General features: G+C 30.2%; 1 protein-coding gene across 4 annotated transcripts in view; it reads left to right on the top strand.

Annotated features, from left to right (window-relative positions):
- The window catches only part of LOC126750284 (titin), a 1,176,889-nt gene that overhangs the window by 1,039,785 nt on the left and 110,950 nt on the right, over positions 1-26,154 (top strand). For all 4 annotated transcript variants that reach the window (XM_050459851.1, XM_050459854.1, XM_050459853.1 and 1 more), the window contains exons 5-6: positions 2,082-2,243; positions 4,744-4,916. In XM_050459851.1, the coding sequence (XP_050315808.1) occupies positions 2,082-2,243; positions 4,744-4,916 (335 nt within the window). The remainder of the gene's footprint in view (positions 1-2,081; positions 2,244-4,743; positions 4,917-26,154) is intronic.

Genomic DNA, 26,154 nt, shown 5'->3' on the forward strand with positions numbered 1-26,154 from the left:
GCTTAAAAACTTTAATGCCGTATCTGTGTCTTTTATTCGGTATGTATTGCCTAAAATGTATCCTTCCTTGAAATGGCACATTGCTTTCATCGATACAAATAATATCTTCTGGAACATATGCTTCTTGAAACTTGTACTGGATCATCTTTAGGGCGTCACTTATCTTATAAAGGCGATTATCCATATCTCTTGGACTTTCGTTATCATAAGTATGAAACATGTTTAATATGTTTTCGAATCTATTTCGGCTCATTATTTTAGGAATATTATTTTGATACAAGAGACCCTTAAACCAATAATCCCTTAGTTGTGGTACTTGAAGTAAGCCCATCCAAATAATAATTCCTAAAAATTTACGCATTTCCAAAGGATCGGTATCAACCCACTTTGCAATTCTTTCTTTACCCGTCTGATTGCCGCAGTTTGTAATGCCGATAATTTTTTGTGAAGCAAATCTGTTGGTTTTCGTAACAAACAGATTTATTATATCGTCATTTATGAAATAGTTGAATAAATCCACAGGATCTTTTCCAGCTAACTCAACAGCTATGGCGGGATTTACTCCTGTATTGTTCGGAAATGTATCGAATGTTAAACGGTCTCCATTTACAGGCTTCCATCTCCGGCCATTTATAAGATTCGCTAAAGGAACAACATCATCCGGATCTTCATCCGAATTATTTCCTCCATCTTCAGTATCAGATTCTGAATCAGAGCTGCTCTCCTCCGGCTCAAAATCTCGATCATTGATCATCCGAAAATCCTGTTATTATTTCCAGGTCATCAGTCAAATTTTCTAATTCAGCGGCAAGTTCAGCATCTATTAAGCATCTTCTAGTCATTTTTAATTAATTCTGTAACAACTAATTAATTTATAAAACAAAAACCTAAACAAAACATAAAATTAAAATAAAAAAACGGTAAAAAAAGCAGTATGCCCACCGATGAACACTTGGTCCCAAGATGTAAAATTACATTCTAGGACCACCGGTGTATCCTAAAAAAAAGTAACTAAAGATACCATAATAATAAAATATTTATCAAAAATAATTACTCTAAGGTAAAACTAAATAACAAATGTTGGTCCTGACAAGCGACACAAGAAATGTCCACCCGTGACCACGAGGTCCCCTGCCTGATTTTGATGACTACCGGTGAGCACGTGGCGTTCAACGTGTTAAAATGCTGCAAAAATTTAAAAAAAAAATGGCTTTAATCTTAAATTAAACTTGTCAAATAAAATAATGACTCAAGGTAACTTTTGATCATCTTCTATATTCAACTTTTTTACAAATCCAATCCCGATTTCCTTTACTTTTAAATTTTTGCAACATTTTAGCAGGTGTTTCTGAACAATTAAAGTAAGATATTTTAAAAACAGTGCGTTAAATCATAATTTTGCATGAGTAATTTTTTTTTTAAATTAAATGGAGAATCTAACAGTTGACTTCTCATAAAAAATATATTTTATTACCTCGCAGATTTGAGAGTCCAAGTCCCTCCGTATGTTACGCTACTGGCAATTTTTTTTTAATTGGCATTATCAGTAATTGGCAAATCACTACAATAACCTGCATGCGAAATTTAATTAAAATTGAGCTAGTAATTTAAAACTTATGATAAATAAACAAATAATTATTCATAACTTTAACACCCTGTATCTTTGTTTTTAAACATTTCCAAGGAAAATTTTATAATGAAAGTCTGTTTCTTTTTCCCTATAACGTATTAAAATTAATGACGTTTGAACTGGACCACCCTGTATATTAGATGCTTTTAAAAGGAAAGCTATTTAATTAATTAGTCAACAAGCGTTACTAAAGTTATAATTTTTTTAATGAAGAGGGGCCATAATCTTAAAACCAGAACCTGATTTGGCACAATTCTGAAATTGTCGGTCTTTTAGTTATTCCTGTTTGCTTTTTGTAAATTTGTATCTATTTTGGCAAATAAAGAATGAATATTATAAAAAAACTTTAGAATACTGGCTAAAACTTTAGAATACTGGAAAAATCTAATATTAATACGTAAAAAAAACCTCCTCAGCAAACACACGTAACAAAATATGATTTTAATTTCAGCTCAGTACAAAGTCAAGGAGGAGAAAGACGGGCGAGGCACCGGCATATCGAAACTGCAACTGACCCTATCGCGGGGCGATTTAAAGGCGCGATTCGAGTGCAGGGTGGAGAGCGAAGCCCTAGAGGAGCCCATCGTGTCTTTTCTCACCGCAGATGTTCACGGTGAGCAAGCTTAATTTACCGTTTTATTTAGAAAACTGATTTAAAAGTGGATTTATTAGGGAAAATTTTGAGTTTAGGGTTCACTCCTTTTTCTTTCCTTTTTTAAGGTTACACAGGTCTCTTTAGAATTAATATTACTTTATGAGTAGGATAAGGATATTAAAATAAAATTTCAACTTAAAATATATCTTCTATTTCTCTAATTAAGATTAGGATATAAAACTGAGAATTAATTTTTTCATGTATTTCCTATATAATCGTTTTATTCCCGAAACAGTGTTTGGATCGCTAGGAAATAGTGTTTTTCTGCTATGGTTTACTAATATACAATCCAAAATGTAAGCCGTGTCCTTTTAATTTTTGCATGCAAGAATTTATTTCTCTTTCCACTTTTACAGTTAAGGTGTTTTCCTTTTAACTTTTCAATTGACATTGTTATCTAAGGTATTGTTATTGTATGTTAAAGCGTTTCTTGGAAACTCATATCGGATATATAAATATTAAATTTTTATTGCGTATATGGCTCGAAGGACCACAACAAACCCTTTCGTTAAACCGTGATTTATGAGTGAAAATTTTTTTTTACTACTTTTATAAAAGGAGTGATATCTTTAAATCCTAACTAGCAAGTTGGAGCGAATTAAAATTTAAAAAAAAATCCTTTAAAGTTTGTTAATATTTTTATTAGATATTCTGCAAATTGACAAAAACAAGTAGTCAGTCTCTGGATAAGTCTAGGGTCAAAATGCTCATATATCTGAAATTAAAAAAGAGATTTGAAATTTGGAATAGTGATTCGGTTAAGAAAGTCAATGAATAATTTCAGCATTTTATCAATTTTCTTTTTAAACATCATTAGCCTTGAAAGTTTGAAAAAAAATGTTTTTTGAGTTTGAGATGAGTTTTTTCAAAAACATATTATTTCATTTTAGTTCATAGCCTTGAAAATTGAAAAAAATTTAAATGTCTAAAAACAAAATGCTGATTTATCAATCATTCAAGAGATTCATATCCTAAAAAATACTCATTTTTCAAAATATTAGCCTCGCAAGTTAATTAAAAAATTTACAACAAAAAGTATATAGTTTTTTCATATTTCTCTTACGTAATAATAAGCTTAATTTTTTTAGTTTAAATTCAGTGATATCAAATTTGGCAGATAAGCTAATACAAAGCAAGTACTAGTGGAGCAAGTAGCAGATAATAAATTTCGAAAAAAAAATTTTCCTTGAAGTTTTGGTTAATTCATCTACCATCTGAAAACACTGTCAACTAATATAAAACCAGCAGCATAAAAAAATCAATTTAATATGTATCTATATAAAATTATTGATTAAATTATGGTAAACAATATTAAAATAAACAAGTAATTTTAATATTTTTTTTATTAAATGAGCAGTATCTAAAAATATGAAACTTAAAGTTTCTTAAAAAAATATTGCATTTTTTAATAGAAATCAGCACCATCGTTGCAAAATTTCCATAATTCAAAATACTCATGTATTCCGTTAATTAGTCTTGTAATTAATTTATTCTTAGGCTGTCAATTGTCAACTTCATCTGTCTGTTGGACAGTATTAGCGCCATCTTAAAAAATCGGTGCTAAAGTAGGCATTTTCAGAGCCATCCAGGAATTTTTACACACACTTTTATTGTAAACCTATGATGTCCAGCGCCATATTTCATATTTTTGACAGTTCTTCTGTAAAAAGTTTTCCAGTTTGTAAGTTATTAAATTTTTTTTTTATTGTGAAATCAGTAATATCTTAAAATTTGGGAAATTACACATTAAAATTAATTAGGAGTAATGTGTACACTTCCTTACATAGTTTTTCAATAGTTTTATTTTTCTATTAATGTAAATTTAATCAGATCTCTAAATCTGCGCAAATTAAAGAAAAAATCAATAAAAAGTAGTTTGTACATAACTAACCTAAGTTTATAATATAGCTCTCAAAATATAGATTATCTATCATTTTTTCTAATAAATTAGGATAAGGAAGAAAATTGCGTCTAACACAAATCAAAGAATAATTATTAGTGGTAAGGTGACTAAGTGGTGAGAATAATGTGTACCGAGACCACTGTCAGCCTAACTTTTTATGAATTTAAGGATTTTAACTCTACTTATTTTTGTATATTTATCTCTAATTAAGCAAAATACATAAAAAGAAAAATAAGCAGAAACTGAACTCGGACTCTTTTTCTTTCGTTGGAAAATTAGTGATATCTCAAAAGTTGTTGGGAAAACTTATTGCCAGTATCTATTCAATAAACAAATAATTTTTCTTTTCATGTAAAATCAAATATATCTCTAAATTTCCGCAATTTACAAGAAAATATAAGGGAGAGTAAATTGTAGTTAATTAAATTCTTCATGAAATATAACTTGTTGTTTGAGAAAAACTCAAAGTTTTTATTTTGTTTCATTTAAACTGAGTAATCTACAAATCTGTGCACTCAAAAAAACGTTTTTCCATTAACATACAATTTTCTTTAGTAAAACCCACTTCGATGAAACTAACTGGACCTCCCACCTACACAGTCCAAGGATCTAACGTAATGATTATGTGTGACGTATTTGGAGCAAGACCACCGGCAAAAATTCGTTGGACCAACGGATCAGTCGCTATAACGAACGAAACTCTCGTACGTACGGACGTGGAACACATGGTAAGTAATAAAAAAATTAATTTTTCAAAATGAGTTATTATTTTTTTTATAATAAAACAATAAATCGGATCGTTCGCTCAACTAGAAGTAATAAACTGAAGGGGGGCTGCAGAGCATTAAACTGGATATTTCGGTTTATATGATGGAGCCCGGAAGTTGAATGGGAAACCAAGTGTTAAACAATGGCTACTGCGAAACGTTGTTTACGTGCCATTAATTTTTTAGTGCGAGGTCGTAAATCTTTCTGTGTGTGTGTTTTTTTTTTGCGGTGTTAAATACACAAATTCGCAATATGAATTTGAAATTTTAAATAGGGGTAGATGTAGATGAATATTTTATTGGAAAAATTACCAGGAATGATTCAACTGTATTTACATATTTAAAGAACTTTCGATAAAGGGCATTGAGTACCTGGACATTGTAATATTTAATGACAAATAAAGCTTTGCAGTGCAGTTAAACTATGTAAATCTTATCCATTTAAGTTATGCATAAAAGGTGACTAATATCAAAGTGGATAATGAACTCTTAAAATAGAACGTACTGTAAGGTATAGATGTGTACTATTGCAGCTATTATTTAATCTTAGTTCGAAAGAAATCATTCAGAGAGCACTAGAGGAAACAACAATGGGGGTAAACGCTAATGGACTACATGTTACAATATCCGTTATGCAAACATCAAATGCCATTATTGCCAAAATAATAGCAGATTTACAGAACTAGGTGGAGCAAGTTAATATAATATAAATATCAACAAGACCAAATTTGTCAACATTACAAAATCACTTTAGCAATAGGGAAACCTATGGTTCAACTAGTAGAAAAAGACAGTACATATAAATACTTAGGAACAGTGATTAACTTCGGTTATGAGCACACTAAGGAATATAAATCAAGAATTCGACAAGCCAGAACCATATTTTAACAAAATGAGAAATATGTTATGCAGTAGCGATCTTAACTTACCACGTAGAGTCAGAATACTGGGATGCTACGTTCTCTCGTTGTTACTATATGGGATGGAATCCTCGACCATAAAGAAGAATATAACCGTTGATTAAATAATATTCAATTCCTATTATTCAATTAACGATATAACTGATGAATTGGATGCATTTGAAATTGAAGGATTTCAATATTTTATTAACTAATCATGAATAAAGCCTTAGTTTATTTAAATTATGTAAATCGTAACCATTTAAATTATGCATTGTAGGGACTTAAAATAATATTAAATATAAGCTTTATATTCAATTTATTTTCTTCTTTCAAGTGGTATTAGGTACCCGAAAAATTAATTATTTTTTTTTCATGGCCTCATTCATAAGTTCCAGTTTTTTTTATTTTTTATGTACATTTAATAATAAATAAGAATTGTTATCACATAATTGAATTTTTTTTTTTATTAAGTCGTAGGAGATATTAGAGTTTTTTTTCCTTCAACTTATACAAATAGGCTTAAAATAATTTGTGACAAAATAACAACATTAAATCTCGGCCTTTAAATATTTTTATGTCCCAAAGGTTACATGTTTCGCTTAAAATAAAGCATCATCATAAAATAAAATAAAGTACATAAACCGAAGGCCTTGGCATGCAAACGATGTATGCCACATGCAGTAGGTTTTGAGAAATCGCCTCTGGAAAATCATGTTTAATCCACAAAATCAAAATTAAATTCTTTTTATTTGAATTCGGTTGTAAAAGATAAAACACCTTATCTAGTCTTATACCAATAAAAAGATTTAAAAAAAAAATCACTAGATTTACTTTTTTGTAATTTAATTTGCAAAAAAATGTGGCTTGTATCCTTTTACATGAAAAAATTAAGGTAAACTGAAAAAAATAAAAGTTAAATGAAAAATAAATTAATTGTCATCACTTAATGGGTAGTCTTCATCCAAATGCTCTATATCCATCGGTAATGCCCCTTCTTGACTAATCAGTTTTTTTGCGCCAATATCCAAAAGAAAATGATGGCTTACTTCAGGTATATACGGTAGCAAAAGCGATAAATTATCAAGTTTTTTGGGGTTTATTTTTATTGGCTCCTTGTATTTTTGTTTTAAACATTCTGTTAAACATTACCTTCTAATACCTTTTTTTCCAATATTTACATTTTTAAGATTTTCATTTAAGTAATGTTTTATCTTTAAAAGGTTGGGAATTACGCTGTCAAACCTAAAGATACAAATTTTGCTAAAGGCAACTTTTTCTTTTTCATCGGTAAGCTTTTTTTTAGTAATATTTCCTTCTAAAGATTTGAATGAAAAGAACTCTTCTCTCTTCATTACAGTAACTTTAAACGGATTGGTTCTCTTACACTTACTTACTGCCTCATACCAATCTGCTGGTTCATATACTGCCTTTATCTTCTTTTTATATTTCACTATCATAGCAAAGTCCCTATCGGACGGAAGATGAGTATGCCCCACTACTAAGAATCTATGCTCTATGGATTCAAATACACCTTCTATAACCAACTGCTTCCACAAGCTCATGAAGACCCAGTTTTTATTTTGACCTCCACAATTATCTGTATATACAATAAGGTTTTTGGGGAGGTGTTCTTGTTCTTTGAAATGTTTAAAGAGAATACTGGAAATCTCATCGCTACCTCTTTTACCAGTATTCTCAGACCACATGTACATATAGCCCTTATCATTCAGTCAGTCATGGACTCCAAGATTATATACCCATGCCTTCCTTAAGTAAAAAGCAGGACCAGTTGTTAAAGAGGGTACAGGAAGTGCTTGCTGAAGGTCAAATGATAATACGTATGTATCCTTTAAAGCAGCCATTTTTATTTAATCCTTTAAAGTATTTTGCATTGCTTCCGCGCCTTAAATGCAAATCCTTTTCTGTCTTTAACTTCTTTAGAGATTCTTCATCTTCTTTAGAATTCTTAAGGTTTACATCTAGTTCATCGCATATCTTGCAGGTATCGCTTCTTGGTAGCTTAAATCCTATATTAAACTCAGAACAAAATATCCTTCTGTATTTATCCTGACTTATAGGTATTATATTTTTGTCAACACACCAAGGCTTATAATAATCATAGTATAAAAAAGATATATTGAGGTCATGATTAATGTAAGTTTTATGAGGATTTTTTTTCCTACTGTAATGGCTTGTGTATTTTGGAATAATATTAATATGGTCTCGAGCTGACTGGCAGGCCTCCTCCGGTATTTTATTATGACGCACTAGAAACTTTCCTCGTTGATCTGGTTTAGATGTAGTTAGGCCTTCAAGCATTTGTTTGTGCAGAAGCTGTAATCGCTTCTGAGATGTCAGACCATGAATGGAAATAATTTTTTTTTTACATATTTTTACATCAAAGCCATTGACTCTCACAAAATAGTGGAAACTAAACTTCCGAGAAGAGATAGCTCTCTTTGTTTTCTTGGGGTATGAATGTTTTTTTTGAAAACTGCTTTATGTTATGAAATAAATAGTCGTTTTGCTTGTCATAATCGCAAATATTCCAAAAATCGTCAAAAATTTTATTTTCTGTACCTTGAAGCAACATCCTACAGTTTTTGTTGCAACCACATGGTGGACCTAAGACTCTGGCTTCAATATTTTTGCCTTTTTTATTTAAATAAGCCGAACCAAGATTTCGACGTATTTTTCTTAATTCAGATCCTTCGACGTTTTCTTTTTCGCCATCTAGTTTTGTTCCTTTTTTCAGGGGTAGGAAGCTCAGCACGGCGTTTTTTTCTGGATTTCTGTAAATAAAAAATTCGCTATATATGGTTATTTTAGTACTCTGACAAACATATTGGGATGATGATAACAAATAAAGTTATGTCAAAAAAAATAATATTATACCTGTGAAAAATGTCATACTCCCGTAAGGGAATTGCCATAAACATGATTACAGATATTTTAAGAAAATACACAAAAATATTGGCAAAAATACATGCTACAAAATAAGCCAAATAAGTTTCAAAATAACAACTAAAATTTTCAGTAAAAGGGTTTAAGCCACATAACCTCAAATACATACCTGTTACTCTTCACAAGATGATGCACTGGATTCATTTTCACTCTCTACGTAGTCTCTGTCTTTTACACTATCATCAGAATTCCATCCACCGCTATTTTTTTCACTACAATTACTTGAAAACTCTTTAAACCCTCGAGAACATCCGGCACATGGGCTACTCATGATGGCGGCTTGTAACCTTAAACCAAAAATTTTCATCACACAGCAGATTTTGTGAAAACGACACTTTAGCACAGTAGCGCTGTAGCTATTGACCGATCATAAAAATATGCTGTATGTGGCTATTTCCGAGTAATTTCAAATAAAAAAGTCGGGTATAAGGATTTTGTGGCTTGCATCCTTTTCATGCCAAGGGCTTCAACTGTACATGTACATGTACAAAGCAGTTCATCTCGTAAGAGATACTACTGGTTTATAAGGTCTGATGATGTTTTATTTTAAGCGAAACATGTAACCTTCGGGACATAAAAATATTTTGAGGCCGAGACTTTGTGTTGTTTCTTTGTCTCTACTTTGTTTACTTGAGTTCTTTTAATTTAAAATAATTTTATATATTTTTTAAATCATAAAACGAATCGTTATAAAGTCCAAATCCTAAGGAAGGAAGTTCAAATATGGGCAAACATTTAAAAATTAAAAGAAACTGATATTGTTTATTAAAAAGGTCCTTGAATATATGAATTGATTTGCACCAATTAAAACTAATTTTTAATAAAAAAGGACTTATGCTCCTTTTATAGTAACAATAAATTATTAAGAAAGCTAAGATCTTTATGATTTTTTTAATGCATTCTAAATCTTCTGATATCTTTTCACGGGCAATAATTGACTATTACCAAAATGGTGGATATACTGCTGAAACTTACAGTTTACTTGCAATTTACACTCTTAACTTATAGCACATAATCCAGTGTCATTGGTGTGGATGGGATATCTATAAGGAATATAAAATTGTGTATGCATCATTAAATTAACTAAATCCTTTCATTCTTAATAAAACTTACTTTTCAACATTAAAAAAGCCATTTTTAAGCCTATTGAAAAAATCGCAATACCGACTTAATTCAATGACTTAAGATCAATTAGCATTTTACCCTATGTATAAAAATAATGGAAAAAAAAAACATTTTTAATCAATTAATTTTATTTGCCGAAAGTCAGAATAATATTCAGGAATGCCAATCAGGGTTTCGTAAAGGTTTTTTAATTACGAGTCAGTGTTAATTTTATTTTATGCAGTCATTGATATAATGAAAAATTCTGCATGTCTTCCAGGCATTTGAAGTCATTTTATGAAAATCAACCTCAATTTGATTTTGTTTATTCGAAGCTAGTTAATCAAAGTCAAATATTGTTTTATTGTCTTACAACACAAAAAATGTTATTAACAAAGCAAAGAGAAAAAATAGCATTACACAAAATACAACAATAGATCCAAGTATTTAGAACAGATAAAATATATAATTAAACTATAAACTGCTAATATCATAGACACAAGTCTGATCAAAATACTTAGAGTTATACGTTTAAATGAGGATGAAAAAAGTTGTATCTGCATAGCTCTCCTCAACTTAAGTAAGGCCTTTGGTACTGTTAAATACAGTGTGTTGGTGGCAAAGTTAAAGTATTTTGATTTATCTAATAAAGCTATTGCCTTTTTTTAAAACTACTTGGCAGATCGTTTTAGTAGGTTTGAAATTTCCAGAAAATTTAATAACACTTTTTCAAGCTTCTTGTAAGGTACCACAAACTTTTATTAGTAATTTCTTTTTAAAGGGCACTTTAGTAATTAATCACAAATAAAGCTTTACAATTCAGTTTGTTCATGTAAATCGTATTCATTTAAGTTATGCATTGTGGGCAATTAATTATAAATTTTTAAGCTTGAAATTCAATAAATTTCCTCCCTTTTATTACAAGGTTTACTAAAAACGAATATTTGGGTTTGATTAAACAGAGAGTTCAGAAAATAAATGAGCAATATATATTCAATTTAAGATGTCATCACAATTATTTACTTATTTATTTTAAATTCATGGTTTTTATCTACAAATGTTACAAAATTATATGCATCTTCACTACCATCATCATTATTATTATTTCACTGAGAATGATATAATAAAATTATTTGTTTGCATTAGTGCTTCTTAAGTTTGAATGTTATAGTGTCGATTAATGATTTTTTATGTTCAGGATGATGTTCAATAGTACACATCAATTGTTCAATGTTTAATCTCATTTTTAAGCTTAATATATAAATTAAATAATGGACAATAAACGAATTGTTGGATTTGAACGAACAATCTAAAGCCTATTTAAATTGTGTAAGTTGTATCTGTTGCAAAGTGTGGCACTAAATTAACATTTTAAATTTTTTGAAGTTATAGCATACAAATTAAAAATATTAATTAATAAAAAGTGATGGAAATTAGTCAATAAACCAATATTTATGTAGAATTTTTTATTTAAACAATACTATTTCTTAGTATTCATATTAAGTAAGCTGTTATTGCGTATCTGAACTTTAATCAAAAATCTAATTAAAAAAAAAATATATAAATATGCCAAAAATATTATTTGGCTATTATTACATTTCATTTAACAAACAGATTAAAAAAGAATAATGAATGGAAGTTAATCTTTTACCTAATTTGACAGAAACATTTTGAAGATCAACATTGAATGAGATTGAATGAGAAAAAAAAAATTAAAATTAATTAAAGTATGTTAATCGTGTCCATTTAAGTTATGCACTAAATTACAAAAAATTATCAGTTAGTTCCACATTCAATAAAATTTTCTTAAAGGGACTAAGTACTTACCTAAATTTCGAAAAAAGTATTTTATTTGACTTTTATCATATAAATTTAAATTACAGATTAATAGAAAATCACAGAAAAATTAGTAAATAAGTCAATATTTATGTAGGATTATTTTTTCAATACAAAGAAAAACATTTAGGCTTTACATTCAGTTAATTGATATTAAATATCTGAATTTTTTGACATACAAATTCAATAATTTTTTATTTATATTTGAAGAAATATTTTCAATATTAACAACGATTTAAACCAGATTAATTTTTAAGACTAAATAAAAATAGATGTGTCGTATCCATTTGGATTATGCCTTAAATTATCAAATGATATAAATTAAAGTATACTTTCAGCATTTGATAAAATAAATTTTAATTATGTGGAATGTAACGTAATTAATAATTCACGTTGCAATAAAGTGTTCTTGCAACATTCCCGCTTAACGTAATTATTTTGTGAATAGTCAATAAGTATAAGACTTTATTTTGACAGGTCCCGAATTTTTTACGGAATTCCAAATGCAAAAATATGTAATTAATATATATCAATTATTTTATATATCTATTTTTTTATTTGCTGCTTTTTTACCAACTTGATGGATATTTAACTTGCTATTTTGTCATTAGGTAAATCAAAAACTATTTTTTATCACTATATGACGATATAATTTGGTATAGATTTGTCACATTTACTAAGGCAGATGAAAATAAAGATTTTTTTTTAAATATTATGTTTATCGTTTGCCTTTTATATACCTTTTAGATTTTTAGAAGTCTTTTTTTGTAATTTATTAAATATTTACCAACCATACTTATATACATGTAATATTTCTTATTTACTTTAACTTATTCTACATTATCATTTGAAGTTTGAAAAAGTGTATACATTAATTACTATGTCTATATAGCCACATTCTTATGAAAATATATATATTTTAAATTATAAAAATGTTGTGTGAATCTATTGACTAAAAGTAGCGTCTTTAGTAAGTAGCGTAGAACTTTCTTTTTTTAAAAAGTGCCAACGTTTCGACGTTTACTTACGTCTTTTCCATGTCTTTTTCTTATTATATATGCAATTGACAAAAAAGCTTCTTCACAGTAAACAGCCTTAAAAAAGACGTAAATAAACATCGAAAAAAAGTGTTTGACTTCTTGTTCCTAAACCTGCGAACTCTATCTACGTTATGTAAATGATTTATAAATTACGCTATTTTTTTTAATTTTTCAAAATTTTTCATTCAGCTCTAAACAAAACAAGCAAAATCCTTTGATTTTTTAAAATTATTATCAATATAAGTAGCAGCATTCCGCAGTAAACTACTATTTGTTTGGTAAATTATATTTGCCCAATGTTCTGTGGTCGAACAGTTTAACGTCCTATGGGGAATACACCTTTTAATGTGGCTCAGTTTTTCAACTATCTTAAGCTTTTCCAACTTAATAAAATACCCAATAGTAGAAATGTATTCTTAGATTTAGTATTCTAATATCTGTAATGTAGCCATTACTTTAGTTTCTGATCCACTTATTCAGAGTACTGTTCATCATTTTGGCTATGAGTGTACTGTGTCTTGTATAGTACTAGACAACTTGGCAGCTATAAAAATCCCAACTATAGGGAAATTAACAATTTTCTGTCTTCTATTATCTGGTATGAATTTTTAAATGTGAATGATTTGAATCAATCTACCAATATATTTTTTTAAAAATTGCCACGGTTGTGGCCTACTTTGTTCAATTGAAGAGGTACAAAACATCTTCAGTAATTAGGTCGTTTTCAGAATTAATGAAGTTAACTCTATAAAAAAAGGGCTCATGTAATGCATAAGTAGAATAAGCCCTTTAATTCCCTTCTACTAATTTTGCGATTGTAATCGCCTACAAATGTTCACGGGTATTACCCCGACGGCAATAAAATCCAAATAAAAGTGTCGCGGAATAGGCCACGTGAAAGGGAGGCATAACTTCTCGTAACGGGCGACCCTTTTAAGGCCCTCGACATTTATGTCATGTCCCGTGGTCATCCTAAACTGAGATAGAATTTCTCCCCCGGTTTACGTTTTCTCCTGTCATTGTTTACTACCGAGGCAGAGAGATATGCTAAGGATTTTCGTGAGAATAAAACCGGGAGGGGGCGACCCCGTGCATCAAGAATAATGGGTGCCGGGACACTTTTGAAATCGTAGACGTGCCCGGATTTTAATCAAACTGGGGATGAGGCTATCTGATTCCGGATAATCTATTTGGATGTCTTAGATTTTGCGGTCTATATACTCAACAAACTTGCCGCGAAGGGTATTCGATAGCTGTGCTGAATATAAGAATTTATTTACGCTCTATAGATTATTTTACACCGGTAACTAATCCTATTACAAAATACTACCCTAAACCTAAATTATACCACCAATCGACTAACTAATTACATTGCTTTTAAAATTCGTTTTAGTTTGGAAAGAGGATCATCAGGCCTTTAAGACCTTATTCTTTTTCCATAGGAGCCTTTCCAAAGTGCCTTATTATTTCTTTAAAAGTACTTTAAATATAGGGTGAGTCTTGCTAATACCAAACAGATTTTTTTCTTTTTTTTGGTTGCCTGTGCTATCTTAATGCTGTATGCCAGATATATTCAGTGCTTTAATTTCAAAACGAATTACCTCTAATTACATCTTTGAAAAAAATACTTCAGTCTAGGTATACAGGAGGGCGTTTAATTTTATATTTGACAAAGTTCTGTTCACCTCCTCATCTCCAGCTTATCTCACTTTAATATGTCAAATGGGAAGCACCATTGTAAGCAGCATTAAAAAAAATTAAATCGGTTGACGTACCAGAGAATAGTGACTAAGAATGTTTGGGAATAATCGATATTTTATTGACCTCAAACCAATTTATTTTAAATGGCTACCCTATGTGTGATACATCATTTTAAAGGGCATAAAATCTCCTGTTGACGTATAAGTAAATAGTAAGCAAAAATGTACGGTAATAAAAAAAGTTTTATCAACTTAAACTTTGGTATCATAGTGTCGTACATTATTTTAAATGATAAACAATTTTCCATTTATTTCTCTAAAAGAATTAATGCAAGTTGAAGCAATTTACCAGTCCAAGACCAAATATTTTTTTAAAAATGTTATAATATATAATAAAAATAAATACTGCGATAATGAAAATTCACACCTTTTTCGAGAGGATTATACTCAGTATCCAGGAAAAAATTAATGTATGGGCAGGAATTTATGGTAACGAAATCATTGAGCCATTTTTTTGGAAAATTTAACTGGACACATTAATTAAGACCTCCTCGAGAATACAATATATCCTTCAATTGTACAATCTTTGAAAAACCAAGTGTATGAAAATGGTGTTGGGATACTAATCGAAAATTTTTTTTCTTCATTTTTTTGGCCTTGTGTTTTGCACATTTAGCCACGTATTCCAATATAGGAACTCATTTATAACAAAACAGGTTGCTAATATAGTATTTAAACAATTATACTATTAGGTAGTATGCCATTGCATTCTCTTTCTGTCTAATTTCTAAAAAAGGATTAGTACAAGAAATATTAATGCAACAAGCTTAGGCAGTTATTACAAATATTTCAATATACTCAGCACATTCAGGAACCTACTAGATTTGACTTTACACATCAGACACATAGCCTCATTGATTTTATAATCACAGGTCAAAATATTAATTGTACAAAATCTGGATCCCTGGCTATTTGTCAAAGTATTACGGATCACAATTTAATATATTCTCCTCTCAAGATACCAAAAAATCATAATAAGTTTAAAACTATTACTTTTAGAGATTACAATAGCATTAACACTGACACATTTATAAACCAAGGGAAGTTAATATCTTGGGATCGATTGTATAGGGCTAACGATGTAAATGAAAAAGTTTCCATTTTAAATTCCACTTTAATACAAATAATAAATGAACATGCTTCCTTAAAAACTAAAAAAATTGTTGAAAAGTGTTACTTACCCTGGATAACAGATAATGTTAAAAAGTTAATAAAATTAAGAGATAATGCCCACAGAAAATTTTTAAGAACAAAATTAGATCAACACTTACAGTTATACAGACAGCTTCGAAACTTCACAAAACATGCAATTGCTAGGGAAAAAATTACATTTTTTAATACTTTTGCGAAGAGTAATGGAAGGGCTTTTTGGAGTACAGCAAAAAAACTTCATCTTACATCTAAAAATAATCAAATAGATATTCCGGAAACTCTTAACAACGCCACTCATATACATGATTTTTTTTTAGAAACAGATAATGAGCCTAATACAGTACCAAATCATCTCATTGACTTTTATAAAAACAACAAACTAATTACTCATATTAATTTAAAATTCAAATTAATTACCCATGAAAATTTGTTTAAAATTATTTCTAAAATAAAATCTAATGCTGTTGGCGAGGACCTTTTATCAATAAGGGATATAAAATTGTGTCTACCCTTTTGTGCGGATGCTATTGTAAATGTTATTAATTCTTGCATATTAACTTCAACTTATCCAACAATCTGGAAAACTGCAAAAATTTTACCACTACCTAAAACTAACGATCCAAAAACCCTTAAAGATATAAGACCAATTAGTACACTTTCTGCTATGTCAAAAATATTTGAAAAGCATATCTACTCACAAATTGAGTCATTCATAGAACAGCAAAATATAGTCCCAACCTGCCAATCTGGTTTTAGAAATAATTTTAGCACAACATCAGCACTAACTAATATCCTCAATGATATAAGAGAAAATCAAGAACAACCAAATAGTACTTGCATGACACTTTTAGATTTTAGTAAAGCTTTCGATACGGTACATCTTGAACTGTTATTAGCAAAATTAAAGTATTATGGATTCTCTACAGATGCACTAAATTTGTTACAAAATATTTTAACCTTTAGGTATAGTTACGTAAGTACAAAAAAAGACTCTACAATAATAAAGTCGGATCTCAAACTTGTCAAAAAGGGAGTACCTCAAGGATCCGTCCTTTCTCCTCTGTTATTTGCCATTTATGTAGCAGATATGTACAGGAGTGTTAAATTTTGTAAATTCAATCAATTTGCCGATGACACCCAACTTACTATACCTGTAGTGAAGAGTAATGTGATAGAAGCTAAAGAAAAATTTACTAATGACTTAGACCAATTATTCTTATATTCAAAGAACCATAATTTAAAATTAAACGCAAATAAATCTAAAATTCTTATAATAAACAAAGATAAACAACTTCGTGAACAAATTGAACAAATATTTCAGGTATCTTTAAATAATAATACTATACCAGTCGTTCAAAATGCAAAAAATTTGGGGGTTATTTTTGACACAGACCTATCTTTTCAGCAACACATAAATAGTAAACTTTCCACTGCATATTTAAGACTTAAAAATATTAATTATATTAAAAAGTATCTACCTCAAAAACAAAAATATTTTTTATGTAATTCTCTGGTTCTGTCCCTGTTTGACTATTGTGATGTTGTCTATGGTGACTCGCTATCATTGGTAACTAAAAGGTCCATTCAAAAGATACAAAACTGGTGTATGAGGTTATCATATAATATATCTTATAGAGAGCATATAACGCCCTATCTAAATGAATTTAAAATTTTAAATATGGCCAACAGACGAAAACAACATTTTTACTGTTTCATACATAGAGTAATAAGTACTGGCAAACCCCCCTACCTTTTAGAAAAATTTAAACCGCTTCCAAGAACTACTTTAGGGCTACAGCGTACCGCCAATGACCAAAGCTATATTGTACCCCACCATAGAACTTCATGCTATGAAAAAAGTTTTGCATACACTGCTGTTAAAATGTGGAATAGCTTGACACAAGTCCTTAAGAATTCAAAATTTTTGTTTTTTAAAAATTCAATAAATAAGATCCTATTGGAAGAACAGACTAGATTATAAGTTTTAAAAGTCACATAAATAAATTTAAGTACTTAAATAAGATCAATATTATAATAATTTCGATGTTGAGATTTTTTATTTGATTTTTTATTTCGTATTGTTTCTAATATTCTGCCACGCCCTGACTTATCCCTAAAATCTAACTGTCATCAAGACTCGTTTTCCTTCTGCGCGCTCCCATTCTCTTCAGAACTCTTATTTTTAATTTGTCTTTTTGTTTTTTGTTTTCTTTTGTTTTTTTTTTTTTGGGAATTATTTTATTAAGTAGTTTTTTATTTATTTTTCTTTGCATACTTTATATGTACTATTTTTTATTTTATTTTTTTTTTGTATTTATTATAGTAGCTATTTATTAGGTTAAGGGTCCTTTCGCAGGCGTCCGCTCAGCGGTCACTGTTACCGGTTTTGTAATCGTGAATTGGTCCTTTTTTGTCAACTGTATATATTATGTGTAACTAAATGATACTTGTATTTTTTTACTTTTGGCAAAATAAACAATTTTGAATTTGAATTTGAATTAATGCTAGGAATCATAGACAGGGTCACACGCTTCTTGGCCTGGAGCCAATGCAAGACATTTTTTAACAGACAAAACATAGGGAGGCTCGGATAGGTAAGTAAACAATAGATAAAAAACAAAGGGATCTCCAAGTAACTAAAATTATTTACTAGTGCATATACTTCCAAGTTATATTTTTCTTTTGGACAATTTGAAAAAAAATAAACTTCATTCCATCGTTCGCAATTACATTCACCATAAGTAAAGTATGACACATAGGAAGTAAGCAAAGCTTTTTCAATTTATTATGCAGAAACCCCACTGCATTAAAATTTATTTTCAAAATATGGTTCAAATCAACAGTTGAGTGGTTGTCACAATCACATATAATATGAGTCATTTAATCCTAATTTATGTAAATATTTATTAAAATTTTCAGGACCCACTAGAAATCTAAAGAAAGATGTCAAATATTGCGGCGTTAACTTTACAGTGTTACTATTTTGCCAAGAGTTTGCAGACGGTAGCTCAGAATTATTGGCGGCTTGGGATTGTTCGAAAGTTCACTTATGACTGACTATTAAAGAATCTAAACCTGATTATAACTATTAAATAAGAGGGCACCACTTTTTTTTTTAAATGAAAGAAAACTAAGAAAGAGACTTGGTATATAGGTTTCAATTAACAATTAAATGAAATATCAGCCTTAACCGTGTTATATCTACTTAACTACCAAAAAGGGTACTGAAAAAAAAATCAATATTATAGATAAGAAATTGACGTATTAAATTATGACATTGATTAAATATTTGTAACATTAAATTGAAATAAAAGGTATATTAATAAAAATTTAAATAAGTGAGACAAATCTATGGTTAGTAATATTTAAATAAATGGAATAAACTGGCCTGTATATTCCTCCAAGAAATGAACGGCCTTCAAAACCAAGGTTATAGATGTATGCCATTTGTAGCTCAGCTATCCGGACTGGAAATCTCTAATACTAGCTCTAACTCTAGCTCCGGCTACACCGCCTTTAGCAATTTCCCGGGCAAATCAAAAGCCTGAAGCTATCGACAATTGAAGAAGAATAAAGAGGAAAACGGAAAAGTAAACCCTTGCTAGGTTTCATTATCTATCCATCAAAATCTTGGGCATCCTGCACCAGAATTATGAAATAAACGGTTGCCTAAAGGAACAAGATTAAGGACCATAAATTATAAACCATATTGGCCACTTCCTGCTTCACAAACTTCGGAAATTTAAAATAAAACTGGCCTTACGTGCGCTCCTACCTGCAACACGGGAACCAGTCGTCGAAAAATAGACGCAGTACCGACTAAATCAATAACGCCACCTGTCGCCTGAGGTGTCAATATTAGCCAATGAGAGAAAATATTAATTATGACCAATCAGAGAAGTGACGGACCGTCAACAGAAAGCATGGATAATTAAACCAGCGCTGGGATTCTAAAATCACGACTCGATCTCGATACGATCAGAACTTCGAATTCGATCGCGAATGTTAATTTATTGATTTGTCTCTCATCTCTTATATTTGGAAAATTAAAGAATCGGTGAGCAAGGTGATTGTCAATAATTTCAGTAATTTCATGTCAATAATTTCAGTATTATATTAATTAGATGTATTATATTAGTTGTGTTTAAGTAAGCTTCTTGATATACTAGTGAAAGCCTGGGCTGGGATTCTAAATTCACGACTCGATCTCGATACGATCACGACTTCGAATTCGTCCGCGACTCATTCGTGGCGAGAAGGGTGATTCTAAATTTCAATCGTCGGCTAAACTCGTTTTATTATATATTTTTTTATTTTGTTTATATTATTTTGTTAATTTTTTTCGCCTTCGTGTTTTTTTAATATAAATATATGCCTATATTATTTCTATAAAATAAAGAAATTTCGTTTAAAACCACCACTATCCATTGGAAAATCATGATTGAATTCATGGAAAATCAAAAAAACCATGTTGTGTTCATCCACTTTTGGTTTTAATTATAATTTTTTTATGATTGTCAATAATTTCAGTAATTTTATGGATCCAACGACTTGTAGTAGTTTCGCTAATTCTAAATTTAAAATCTTATCCAATGCTTCTTTGGTAACAATCTGTGGCATAAAATCTTGATATACTAAAACTGCCCATTCAATAGTAACTCTACTTCCTCTGCCTCTATTATTAACAGAAGGTTGTGGAAAATAGGGTCGAATTAAATCTATTAGTTGCTGTGTTTAAGAAAGCTTCTTGATATACTAATGAAAACCTGGTATCATAGATAATATATATAATAACTAAAAATGCCTGGTATGACTATTGGTAAACAATAAATGAAACAAATACGTTTAAAAAAGGATGCTGTCACATTATGCACCTATTAAAAAAGGAAGAAGCTATATCGTCTGGTGATCGTTAAAAAATAGGCAATCCGCAAGACACTCACGACTGAAAATTTTATTTAGAATCAGTCATATCGAGTAATCGTGTCAAATCGTAATTTTAGGATCCCAGTACAGTAGAGTGATGCGTTACAGTAGTAATGTGTCATTGACAGTGTGAATTTAAAGAAATATGAATAAAAGAAGTTGACTGAAATGATTAATGCAATTAATGAGATTAATGAAATGTCAATGGAGCATGAGTGAACATAAGGAATAGAAAAATAAAACGCTACAATATGGTGGAAAGTTACATTTGGAAATCATTTTATAAGTGCTAATGGACGTTTTTATTAAAGTGTATGTAATTAAAGCATTTGAATAACTAAATATGCAAGATATTTTCAGTTTCTGAAGACCTCTTTCAGATAATTTGAATTATATCACTAAAGTGTATTTTAGAAAGAATCCGATCTGTTTGAATTGCTTCCTTGGCCTCTTTATCTGCCATTTCATTTCTTAACAATCCTGTGTGTCCCTTTAACCCAATGAATGCTACCTTAGTATTATGCTTATCAAGATTACTAATTGTATTTTCAACAAGATGGAGCTTCCCTGCAATACGCTTTGACAGTTTCCAGGGATGTGGATTGGCAGGCGTGGTGCAACTGAATGGCCCGCTCGGTCGCCAGACTTAACACCCCTAGATTTTTTTCTTTGGGGTTATTTAAAAAGCAAATTTTATAAAACCCCACCTAAAAATATTAATGATTAAAAGGATCGAATTATTCGCAAATGTAGAGATATTGGCGGACAAACCCTTGTTAATGAACACATTTTGAGCACTTAATAAAATAAATTCTGTGAACTGATTATTATGAAAACACCTTTTTACACCCTTACTGTTTATAGGTCTATAACCTTATATTATTTATACACCCTTGGGTGGTAGATTGTATGTCCTTTAAAATGGTGCATCATACTATAGAATAGCTAAGTATGACGTTGATAAAATATTCATTAATGCCAGACATTTTAGCTCACTATTCGCTGGTAAGACAAGCAATTAAATATTTTACACTGTTAAATAGAAATGTTAATGCTGCTTACAATGATGTATCACACGATGTGGGTTCCTATTTGACAAATAAAACTGAGGTTAGCTGGAGGTAAGGAGGTGATTGACAGAAGTGTTTTTTTTTAAAGATGTTACTAAGGGTAATTCGTTTTAAAAAGAAAGCACTGTATATATTATTTATTGATATTGATATTGATGTAGTTATTATTGTTTGAGCCTATGATCTTCATTTTCTCAAGGTTCATTTTTAGTCCTACCTTCTGCGACGCTCATGATCACAATCATAGATGACTTAAAAATCTCCCGTATGTATTGACATATATTGTTGTACCCTTGTAGATATCTTTGGTGAGGTTAATATATCTTCAGTCAATACAAAATTACCCATTGCCTTCAACACCGCCCAGGTTTCCATCGAATTGAAAGCTCTTTTGCAGTGGACAAATGCGAAGGGTAATGTGATATTATAATATTCGGTACAGTTTTTAATAAGAAGTACGTACTGTTTAAGTTCTACAATAGCCTCTACTATACCCTGCATACTCCACTTGCTGAGTTATGATTTTGGTAAGAACCTTGTACTAAATGGACAGAATACTGATCGGTCTACAGTTTCTGATATTGATTCAGTCGCCTTTTTTGAATAAAATTATTACCTTATCAGCACTTTTTCCTTCCTCCACACATTTAATCAGAAGGATAGTCAGTGCTTTCTCAAAAGTTGTTTCGTCATTTTTCACCATTTCTGTTTAAGTGTCATTTTTGATCTGCTTCACTCCCATTCTTAGGTTTGCAGTATTAATTTTAGGGATGTCCTCGGAGTCCTGGTCTATATGGTTCAGCTTACGTACCAATTGGCTAATTGTCCTGATAGAAATGCTGGCTAGTGGATCTGATTTGTTTCCTCTCTGTCACAACTTGTCCTTGTTGGTTTAATGTTGTATATGATCGACTATATTTTTGTTCTTTTTGATCGAAGGACTTTCATATTCATGTAGTCTTGTTGTATGATCTTTGTGTTAAGAGATCTTTTTTAGTCTTTTTTAATCGCTTTCTTCATTCGTTTGTCTAATTATTGGTATACCATGGAGTCTCTGTCCAGTTTTCTGCGTTTCCTTTTCTGGTTAAGCTACATATATTCTTCTATTTTGAAGAGAATCCCTGTTGGACAAGCAGCTTTATCGATTTGCTTTTTTTTGTGGTCACTTCCGGTGTGTTCATGTAGTTCATTTGTTCTCTGTTCATAAAGTCAAACACCGTTGCGCATCGCAGTCTAAAATTACCGATGTTCGGACTATCTGTTGTAGTTTTACGCCCTATTTTAGCACCGATTCTAACTTTGAACTGATACGTGTTTTCTTGGTTTTGAGCTATTCTCAGATCTTCATAGTTAAATCAGATCTCAGATCTTCAAGTGGGAATTCAATGGCTTACACTTTTTAATTTAATGCGAATAAAATCCAATCTGACAAAAAAAACCAAAAGACTGGATATAATCATTATTTCTTCTCTCTGAAATATAATCATTATTTATATCTACCAGATATTTCATGTAATTTTTTATGTGTTCTAGGGATATCCCGAATTTTGCTAATTTGGGTTTTTTTTTTCAGATATATAAACTTCTTCCGAGCTTTTGAGTAAATTATTTGTATTTATTACCAGGTATTTGAAGTAATTTTTCTATTTGGCTTCCAATTATTTCATTTTTCCATACAAATTCCATTCTATTTTCTGTTTGTTATCCTAAGACATTTGTAAGGCAAGATGTAATCTTTCACTTGATTCTAGGCATTTAAACGCTTTTTATATGTATACTTAAAATATACTTTTTTATATACTTTTTTATACTAATAGAGCTTTCAACTATTTACAATTTTTTACAAAACTTCAAGACATATTTTCTAGGCAGTTAAATATATTCAAAGAAAATATCAAGTGCTGACTTAATATATCTTAAATTTCTTCCAGGTAGCTGAAATCATTTATTCGGCTTATTTCAGGTAGCTAAGAGTAGTAGTTAGTTCATTTCATTTGAAGTAGGTAGTTAAGAAGGTAGGAAGAACCTTCTTGTTATAAATTATAAAGGTCTACAATTTTGAGGTTAAGTTCTTTTAGGTATTTACAAGAAATTGTTTACAAAATTTCGAATAAAGTTTAGACAATCAAACAATCAAAAATGACCTAAATGTTTGGAGGTAATAAAACTGTGACTTTAACTTCTTCCTGGATTTTTTAAGACTTTTGTGCATTAGGTGCCCAATGCAATTTAGAGCAATTAAAAGGAAATGTATTAGTTTTCTAATTCTTACAGGCAGTTATTTTTTCTTTGTTTTTTCTAAGTAGGTTAAGAAAAAAATTATATTTAAGTAGAAGTTCAACTGCCAAAATAAAGTCCCTTTTTCCAACTAGGTCTAAGTAAGGTATGTAATTTTTTCAAAGCAATTATCTTTCACCTGTCTCATCCAATAAGATTAAAAAAATACTAATTTGCTTTATAAATATTACTCGACCTACATTGCTTTTTTATTGCACTTAAATTAATATTTAAGGTAAATCAAAAACTCAAAAATATATTAAATTTTATAATTAAGTTTCTTTGTGTCAAAAAAATAATGTAAAAGTCAAGGAAATTGTTTACAGCAATTCGAACTAAGTTTGCCCACTTTAAGATTAAATTTTATTTGAATAGTCGCTTACTTAGTGAATTTAACTATCTGGTATAAAATAAAAATTACTTTAAAATCTTGAAAACAATCAAAAATAGTTGCTTGGAATGCTGACAAAGTATTAAACCACAACTTCATTTGCCTGGAAATCATCAAAATTGCACTGGGCCAAATTTATTTCGGGAAACAGCAAATACGATTACATTACTCATACACACATGAGAGTTATTCTTCATATAGGGTGTCCAGAAATAACCGTACAAATAATTTAAAGGCTTACTCTACGGGTGACTCAGAAGATAGGAACACTTAATACCTTTTTTATTGTTCAAGATAAATAATTGAAATTTGGTATAGCGATAGAATAGTTATAAGAGCATCTTCTGACGTATTCTATTATTTTTCATTACTTTCGGTTTGATAGGAAATGATACTAACTTTCTTATTTTAAATTATTTTAAACGACTAGTAGTGTAAACAACAATGAGCCCCCAGGACGTCCGTCCATTTTGGAAAAAAAGCAAGTTCAAATAATTGGTGAGATGATTGTTAATCCCCAACAATCAACTTCCTTCGTCGCGAGTGAACATAAGATTTGTCCTTCTACTGTATGGAGACTTTTAAAAAGGAATCAGTATCATCCGTACAAAATCCAAATTGTACACCAGTTAACTAAAGATGACCCTGATCGAATAACAGAATTATGCGAAACTATGACGGAAACCATTGGACGGCATCCTACCTATCTCGATAATATTTGTTTTAGTGATATGTATATTTTTTCTTAACGATAATGTTCATAGACAAAATTGTTGTTATTGAAGTGACACTAATGCTCACGTCTTCCGGGAAACTCATACTTAATATCCAGAAAAATTAAACGCTTGGCCAGGGATATTGGGAAACTATATTGTGGGCCCTTTGTGGGGAATTGTATTTAGATATACTGGAAGATACTATTGACCCTCTAATAACCGAAATTGTCGAAACGAATCCTAATGTATTCGATATGGATATAGTATTCCAGCAAGATGGAGCTCCACCACACTACTCCAGACAAGTTTGGAACTATTTAGATAACAATTTCCTTGGTCGTTGGATTGGCCGTCGAGGACCTGTGGAATGGCCAGCTCGCTCGCCAGATTTGATACCTCTAGACTTTTTTAATGGGGCTATTTGAAGCAAAAGGTGTACGAAACTGAACCTGCTTTAGTATTGTATATACGAGAGACAATAACAAATATTTGTAGAAATATCGATGTTAGTGTATTTGAAAATGTTCGGTATGAAATTTCGGATCGACTGTTCTTATGTCAAGAAGTTCAAGGCAACCATTTCCAGCATCTTCTTAATTGAACTCAATGTATTTATTTGATGTATCAAGTTAAATGTTAATGTATTCAGGTAATTATTAAATGTACCACCATTTTGTAGTAGGCAAAACTATTGAATTTATATTCTAGGGTTATAAAGTACTCGTCAAAAGCTTCAAAATGATGTGCCACAAGACCACCTTTTTTTCTTTTTTTTCCAAGATGGCACCCAGCAGCCATCTTGAAATTTTCATCAGTCAATTTTACTCGGTCAATTTTACTTTAAAACATAGTATTCATTCATCAATTGCATTGTTTCAAGTTTTAATTTTTTTTATATTATTATATATAATACAGGGGGTCAAAATTATTTAAAAAAAAAAAATTATTTTTCAGGCATCTTCTCGAATATTTTTAACAAAAAAATTCTGCGCTACTGACTTTTTACTAACTTTATTTATTTTTAACTAAACAACTAAGTATTTGTCTCGTGCATTTTTTTC

Source organism: Anthonomus grandis, chromosome 2 (assembly GCF_022605725.1).
Source record: "Anthonomus grandis grandis chromosome 2, icAntGran1.3, whole genome shotgun sequence".
Classification (NCBI taxonomy): Eukaryota; Metazoa; Arthropoda; class Insecta; order Coleoptera; family Curculionidae; genus Anthonomus; species Anthonomus grandis.